This window comes from Lolium rigidum, chromosome 4 (assembly GCF_022539505.1).
Source record: "Lolium rigidum isolate FL_2022 chromosome 4, APGP_CSIRO_Lrig_0.1, whole genome shotgun sequence".
NCBI lineage: Eukaryota > Viridiplantae > Streptophyta > Magnoliopsida > Poales > Poaceae > Lolium > Lolium rigidum.
The window spans coordinates 55,990,743-55,999,491 of record NC_061511.1 but is presented as its reverse complement, the minus strand read 5'-3'; the positions used below and the strand labels follow the sequence as shown (position 1 = coordinate 55,999,491).

The 8,749-nt window shown below is 47.6% G+C and overlaps 1 protein-coding gene across 1 annotated transcript; it reads left to right on the top strand.

Annotated features, from left to right (window-relative positions):
* Positions 1–1,803: 1,803 nt before the first annotated feature.
* On the top strand, positions 1,804–8,304 carry LOC124647086. Its single transcript, XM_047187074.1, has 4 exons — positions 1,804–2,986; positions 5,049–5,561; positions 5,639–6,220; positions 6,349–8,304. Exons 1-4 carry the CDS (start codon positions 1,820–1,822, stop codon positions 8,302–8,304), a joined length of 4,218 nt encoding a protein of 1,405 aa, XP_047043030.1. The 5' UTR covers positions 1,804–1,819.
* Positions 8,305–8,749: the final 445 nt, after the last annotated feature.

Below are 8,749 nucleotides of genomic sequence, written 5' to 3'. Positions count from 1 at the left end.
CACTCGTAAGCCACCAAAGCATTCTCCGTAATCAACCGTCCAGGCATAAACGCGCTCTGATGCTTGGAGATGATAACTGGGAATATCACTTGGAGCCGATTGGCCAACACTTTGGAGGCAATTTCGTTTAAAACGTTGCAGAAGCTGATAGGACGGAAATTCTTCATATTCTCAGGATTATTGAGTTTCAGGATCAGCACAATAATCGAATCACATCCCCCCCTAAAAAAACCTCGGACAGCCTTGCAAATTTCATCTTTGAAGAAATCCATGTGTGTTTGACAGAACAAGGATCCATCTGGCCCCGGTGCCTTTGAAGGCCCCATCTGGAATAAACCAAGATTGATTTCTTCATCAGTGTACGGTTTGCACAATTCTGCATTCATGTCGTCTGTTACTTTGCCACGAATTGCATCAACCACTTGATCAGTCCCATCACAAGGCTCAGAAGTAAACAGATTTTCATAGAAGTGATCCACTGTACCTTTGATATCAGACATGTTTGTTCACCTAGAACCATCGTCACGGACTAAGTATTTAATTTTATTAGTCCTCTGCCTCGCCGATGCTCGTGCATGGAAGAACGAGGTATTCCGATTACCCTCCTTTAACCAATCAACTCGTGAGCGCTGGTGAGCCATGATGCTCCTCCCGTTCAAACATTTCGCGAAGTTTTTTCTCCACCTCTTTCACCTGGACAGTCGAGTCACCCAAAGGCGTCAAGTGTAAATATTTGAGCCGACGTTCTAGGTGGTTAATTTCTTTGCAAAACAGACCCAAATGTATCAGTACTCCATTGGGCTAGAGAGGTTGCAACGCCATGCAAGGTGGTTCAGGAGCATATTGTTTCCTCTCCAGGAGACTATTTCGCTGGCGGCACGTGGCGTTTGATTAATTTTTGTTGGTTGCATATGATGATACTCTGGAATGTAAACGCAGAGGACGACGAACGGAAATATCTGGATGGACGGATGGACAAATAACAGCCATGCATATCAGCACACGACACGTCGGCGTGCGAGCCAGGCCTAAGCAGTTATGCTCGCATTAAGGCCATCGGTGGCAGCAGCCTACTGCTCCACTGAATGCGCTCGCTTTGGCCCATGTGATGTGTTTTCTCTCAAGGGATGCGACTACGTGAGAAGTGAGATAGAGTGTGTGGTTGTGCTTCGGCAGATGGTGGCGGCGGCGTTGGGTGCAGCCCTGTGGCTGCTGCTCAACCCTCCGGTATCTTCTGGTCGGTTTCAACTTGTGGTGGCACCCCGGAGTTTGCTCCGCATCAAGAGGGAGCCCGGGACGACGACCCTGGGCTTGGCGCGATGGGAAGAGAAGTTTTTCGTTTTGGTGCTTCCAGGTATTTCTCTGATATTTCACTATCAGAATGAGACTTGCCACCTTTTTCGATAAAGGGAATATATTAATATCAAGATACAAGAGATTTGCCACCTACTCAGACAAACGAGTACTAAGAGGACAGACGTTTTATTGGCCGGCCGATCGATGGAGACCTTACAGGACCATCAAATATGATGTAGAGACAACCGTTCTGCTCCAGCTCACATGCATGGGAAGGGACCTCTCTAGGTACGTACCAAACCAAGCCTGAACAATTCAACATTTATGTTAAATGGTAGTATAATTTTTTCAAAATATTTGTTTAAATTTTACAAGGGACTTCGACTAAACCAGAATGCGAGATGATAGTGAATTGAGGGGAGTAGAGAAGAGTTGATCTAGGGATATCTCATGTCGGAAAATGTATTTGGAGCATGACCTCTCCTCTGGCCGGAGGATTACCCCTATATAACTAGCTTCCTGCATGCTTCTCGACTTGGTAGCTGCTGGTACGCCACACCAGACACTACAAACAGTAACAATGGCGGAGTTCGCGCTTGGGCTGACCAAGACGGCGGTGGCTGGGACGGTGAGCAGGGTGAAGTCGGCGATCGAGGAGGCGGATCTGCGTGTGCGCGTGCAGGACGACCTGGTGTTCATCTCGGGGGAGTTGGAGATGATGCAGGCCTTCCTCAGCGCCTCCGGTGCCGGGGAGCGCGCCTCCAAGAACCAGGTGGTGCGGACGTGGGTGAGGCAGCTCCGCGAGCTGGCCTTCGACGTTGAGGACTGCGTCGAGTTCGTGGTCCACCTGGACAACAAGCTGTCGCGCTGGGACTGGGTCCAGCGCCTGGCTTCCTCCTTCCTGGTATGCATGTCGATGCCGCCGCTGCCCCTGGACGCGGCGGTGGAGGAGATCAAACGGCTCAAGGCGAGGGTGGAGGACGTAAGCCAGAGGAACATCCGCTACAAGCTCATCACGAGCGGCGGCGATGATCAGCAGATTCTTACGCAGCCTGCCATCAGCGGTGCATCATCATCATCATCATCATCATCATCATCATCATCATCATCAGCGGCGGCGGCGGCAACATTCCAGGCTCTGAGGAAGGTGTGGAAGGACACGGGAAAGCTTCACGACGCCGTGAGTACCGGCGACCTCAAGAAGCTGATCGACTGCCAAGGCAGCGAGCTCCAAGTGATCTCGCTGTGGGGCAGTCCACAAGCCGATACTGTTGGGCAACTTGGGTGGAAGGCTATGGTGAAGCAGGCGTACGATGACGCGGGCACATGCCGAGAATTCAAGAACCGCGCGTGGGTAAAGCCGACGCATCCTTTCAACCCGCTAGAGTTCCTCAACGCCTTGCTGTGCCAGTTCGCTTCTCACCTCCACCGCCGTCAGCACGACGACGAGTCGGAGCTCGTGCAACAAGTCAGCCAGCACAAGTATCTCATCGTCCTCGAGCAAGAACTATCCAGCATCGCAGACTGGGATGCCATCAGACTGTGCCTTCCAGATGGAAACAACGGCAGCCGGATCATCGTCTGCACTAGGCACTTGGGGATTGCACTTGCCTGCACCAGGGAGCCATGCCAGGTGTGGGAGCTAAGGCCCTTCTTTCGTGATCAATACCTTTATGCAATTTTCCCCAAGGTACGTGGCTCCCTACCTAGCTCTACTAAATTTTCATTGGTTGAGGTGAGACTAATTTGCCCAACAATTGAGTTTGAGAGAGGACTTCTCAGTGCACACCTGTACTCCATGCTAGCTCTTTTTTCCCCCTCTTAAACAACTTCTATTTGTTTTAATCTCTCACACTACATAATCCTTGAATTTGATATTTCGCAGATCACTTAACATAATAACTAGAATGTGGAAAAAGTAGTTCAGATTTTTATGTCTATATTATTTTTTCCACATTTGATTTGCACTTCAACTTTTTTCCCTTAAGTAATATAAGTATTTTCCCAATAAACAATCAAACACCTTTTATATATATACATATATCTTGCTGGGTCTTTTTATTAATTACTTTGCAAATTCTTTGTATATGCTACTTGATTTGATCATTAGTTTCCACAACTTTACGTTGTAATATGCCCATATTCATAGAACTAAAATATTAATTATTTAAATATATGTGTTATCTAATCTTATAAGAAACTCGTGAGATGCATAACTAGCTATATATCGGAATTGCCTTGTGGCTCATAGGTGTTACCCTAACCAATGCCTCTATCTAACATTTGTCCTTGGGACCACTACATGTCGTAGTATTCCGCCGATTATAACTAAAGTGTAGCAGGAGTATTTCGTTTGAAAAGTGGCCCCCATCCAATAAAGTTGTCCCGCACCACCATTAAAGTCGCGGCCAACCCATCAAGCACACCCCGATTCATGTGCTTCTTGTCGCTGGTACACACCATGTGTCACTGAATCCGCGGGCTACACCGACCATCGAAGCTCCAGGGTCCGACCAATGCCACCGTAAAGGGGTCCACCCACCGCGGCCGCCTCTGGAGCCCGCCCGTTAGTGCCCTGGAGTCCTTCAGTCACCACCGCTATTCCACCGCCTCCTAGCCCCCCCCCCCCCCCCCCCCTATCGCTGTCGTTTTTTAAGCTCCTGCCCCGTTAGCACCCAATACACGCCCCAATCCCGTGTCCTCACATCTAAGTGAGAGGAAGCTTGAATAATATTATGGTCCCCAACCACAGAACATTAGAAAGAAGTACTATGGTCCAGACCCACATTTGGAGAGTACTTCAATCAAAATTATAACGACATATGATCTAGGGTAAACGTACTAAGGACCGGCTTGTGTAGCAGACTTGCACTAGTAGAAAAACTCTTATAGAGATCACATTACTAGCAACACACCTAACTAAATAGTTCCACCCCGCTAGTAATACCGGTGGCACACAAAAATCTGATAAGTCAACGATGTTTACTTAGCAGCGACGTATCAAGAAAAAAGTGCATCACTAGTAAGTGGGACTAGGGGTAAAACATACCTCAGTTACTTGTTATTACCACTAGTAACAGAGGTATCAGTGGCGTATTTTTTTCCGCTACAACAGTAGTAACTTACACCGAGATATACACGCTACTACTATCTACCCACCACCCCTCCCCCCCCCCCTCATACTGGTTTATTTGGAGTATTAAGTATTTTGCGGGAAAATTTCGAGTACTAATTTGATCACCAAGATAAAATTAAGGCGCCCGAGATTTATTAAATCTCAGTCACCTAATCAGTTATTGGATTAAGTGCATTAAAATTTGTGCAATACTTAGTTTTGTGTGGGGCTTCATTTCCTCCACAGGCACTTTGCGCTTATCTTTTTTGGCCGTAGGCTGTCACTGCTTCGTTTATTTGCCGTGCCTTTGTAGCATGGCGTTTACCATTTCTTTAGTTTTCTTTCTGTGCTACGCTTGTTCTTTGCAATAAAAGAAATAGCGATAAATGGGTTTGCAATTGAGAAAAATGTTCGAGTCCATTGGGTTACATATCGATTTGTCCTATTTTAAGGAGTTACACATTGGTCGACTTTTTTGAGTTGCATGTGGGTCGCAACTGAGATTTTCCCTGGGTCTGCGTGTGTTGTATCCTTGGAAACATTCATTTTTCGGTTTGTTACCCCACTTTGCTCCAATCAAGTACTACTACTCAAACCCTAAATTTGATGATCAACTCATTAATAAATTTATCTGCAGGGTCGTGGTCATCGCATCGGCATGGGTGAACTATATTGGCAACTTAGACGCCCTGGTGTTGTCTCCTTGTTGTGGAATCATCATGATGACCGCAACGAATTTATGCAACCGTTGCGCGGCGACGGATGGAGAAATTATTTGAGAGGGCCAGATCCAGATGGGGTGGAATTTGAACACTGCTGCTTGTACGACGTTCCTTATAGAACAACTAGTATTGACATGCTGGTCGAGTTGGCTGACAAATTACTTAGAAGTTGTTATCCAGAAGAAAAGCTCAAGACGATGAGCTCCCAGGATAGGATTGCAAGGAGTCGTAAGCTTCTAACTGAACACAACTGGCTCGTCTGTATCAGTATCATCAAGCGGGACTCCATGGACTGGGACTTGATAAAACGGGAGCTCTTACACGAGTCTACCAGAGGTTCTATACTTGTTGTAACAAAAGAACAAAGTGTGGCCAACTACTGTGTAGACCACGAATCTCGAGTTCTCGATGTCAGAGATCTGCTAAGGGTATGCACGTACTTACTTAATTGGGCAGCAAATTTATTGTATACGTACTTACATGTGTATATACTATGTACCTGCAGGGTTCCCATCATCGTGGACATGGAGATCGAGGAGGCGAGATAGAGGAAGAGGATAAATCCGAACCTCGTAATTTTGTTGGGTCTTCCAGGTGTGCCTTTTCGCTGGCGTTGGAAAATAACGGTGTGGTGTCTTTTTGGGGAATTGCTGGCATTGGAAAGTCAGCTTCGGTCAGAGAAAGGTACTATAAAGAAAAGACATACTCTCAAACAAAGTTCGGCTGGGTGGATGTGCCCCATCCGTTCGATATGGAGGATATGTGTCGGCGATTGCTTCTGGATTTTTATTCAGATGAAGCCAAGGAAGCTGTGGCAATTGCTATGATGGAAGGCCAGGACCCTACGCAGTGGTGTTCTAAAATTCTGCACGAAAACAAATTTGTCCTTGTTCTTGATGGTCTGCAGTCCAAGCATGACTGGGACTTGATAAAAGCAGCCCTGTTATCCGAACCTATTACTCCTGGTGGTACTACTGTTGTAATCACACGTGAAGAAAGCATCGCCACACATTGTACAGTAGGCTCTCGTGACATTCACAACATCAAAGGCCTAGATGCTGAATTAGCCCTTGATCTCTTCACAGAGGTAATGTGTGTGCTATCTACTCTATCTTTCTATCCGTTAACTCTCACTACCCATACTGATGAAGCTTCAGTGTGGACTTTGCTATATATAGTTCAAATATCGGAATAATTTTGAATTAATTGTACCAGATAGCTTTGGACAGCAAGCAATTGTCTTCCCGCGCAGCAGAGATTTTAAATCTTATCATATGCAAGTGTGGTGGGCTTCCGGAAATAATAACTGCTGTGGCGAGCGGTTGCAGAGACGTAAGACTTGTCGAGGGCTCACTGGGATTAGGGACTTTGAATAACATAAATGATAACTTCATGTATATTTTGGAGGAGTTGCCAGATCTAAAGGGCCTGTTTTGTTGGATGCAATCCTACTTTGATTCTTGCTCGGATGAACTCAAGCCATGCATCTTTTATCTGTCCGTCTTCCCTTTGGACCAAAGCATTAGGCGGAGGCGTTTGGGAAGGCGCTGGATCGCAGAGGGTTACTCATCTGGTGGTGGTGGTGGTGGTGGTGCCGCGGAAAAGAAGGGAGAAGAGCACCTGTCCAAGCTCATGAAGTTGAGCATATTATACAAGGAGCAAGAGACAATAGGAAAATTGAAAAGCTGCAAGGTCAATGGTTTCTTCGGTTCATACATCAAGTCGCGGCCCATGGAAGATAACCTTGTGTTCGCACTAGAGGGGTGTTGCAGCCCTAGCTCGGGACTCACTGGACAACACCTCACCATAAGAAGCAGCTGGGACAGAGACGAGGCAGTATTCAACAGCATCGACTTGTCACGGCTGCGGTCACTGACAGTGTTTGGGGCGTGGAAGCCATTCCTCACCTCCGAAAAGATGAGGCTACTTCGGGTGCTTGATCTGGAGGGCACTAATACTTCAGATGATACAACCTATGTAACAGATGACCACCTGGAGGAGATGGGCAAGATGTTGCATCGCCTCAAGTTCCTATCGCTGCGAGGATGCCAGCAAATCACCCGTCTCCCAGATTCACTAGGTGACATGAGGCAGTTGCAGACCCTAGATGTGAGATACACATCCATAGTCGAGCTGCCATCTAGTATCATCACCAAGCTACACAAGCTGCAGTACATCCGTGCGGGCGCAAGAACGGACACAAGCCTCCTCCTAGTGCAAACAGAAACAGAAACAGAAGCACCAACACCAACCCCACCACCATCAACACCACCACCAATGCCACCACAACAAGAAGAAGATAACCATGGCGGCACAAGCCCTGTCCTAGGACCCACTGCAGCATTACCTGTGGCATTCATCACTGAAGCATGGAAGAGGAAGGCACGTGGTTTGGTGGAATCCACCAGCTGGTGGCAGTCCAAGAAGCAGCTGGATCTGCGCAGGCGCCGCCGTGTTGCAGAAAATGGCGGTGGTGTTGAAGTTTGTCTTGCTGCTGCAAAGGGGGTATGGAGGCTGACAGACATGCATACACTTGGTGTTGTGAATGTTGCAGGTGGGAAAGGCGCCTTCCTCTTTCTAGAGGAGGTGAAGAAGCTTACCCAGCTGCGCAAGCTCGGGCTTTCCGGCATAAACCGTGACAACTGGGACATGCTCTGCAATGCCATCTCAAGGAACCTCCCTCACCTGGAATCCTTGTCGCTGCAACTCATGCTGCTGGAGAAGGAAGGCGGCAGCTTTGACTTTGCCTGCTTCGACCACATCGTCGAGCCGCCCGAGACCCTAGAGAGCCTTAAGGTACTTTACACAACGACGACGACGACGACCGGAGCTTCAGCTGCAGGTGTTGCACGCATAAACCTTTCCTGGTTGGCCAAGCTTCCGCATTTGTGTCCAACCTTTGGCCATGAGGTTAGAATATCAAGTCAAGAGGACATACGCCACATCGCTACTCTTCAACGACTCGGAGTTCGCGTAGTTCATATCAAGCCCATCGAGGAGCATCTCAGTTTTGAGAATGACCAAGACGGACGTGAGATATATTTCAACTATGTCGACTCCCTCAAGATCGAATGCTCCGGTACCTTGTCACCATCAAAGGTAACGTTTGGAGATTCGGTTAGGTTTAATGTCGATCAAGTCAGCATCCACTGCTGCTGCAGCTCGTACTAGTACTGCCGGGTCGTCGTCGTGTAGTTTGCAGATTGCTAAGTTCGCTCCACTACTAGAAGGAAGACTCGGTTGTGGCACGCTGACGGTGACGGGTACCTACGCCGATGGCCTCGAGCGAGACTTGCTCAATAGCATCGGGTTGGAACGTTCAGAATTTTGAGTACCGTGTGATCTGTGTGTTGGGGGTTGTAGCATGTGTGTATTTAGCTGCTCGGGGAATGTATCCCCTTTTTTTCTTTCTCCACATTTATATTTCCTGTAATAGCTGGCAGCCCCAGCACAAGGCTTCTGTATCAGTTTTCTTTGCTTGGAGTAAAAGCAGACGCCTTTGATTGTACTATGTTTCGCAAAAAAAAAGGGGGATCGGCCACAACATAGCAAAGTGTGAACATTCGTCTGTTTCTCTCGGCATTTTCCGCATTTTCCTAAATATAATTTCGGCGAC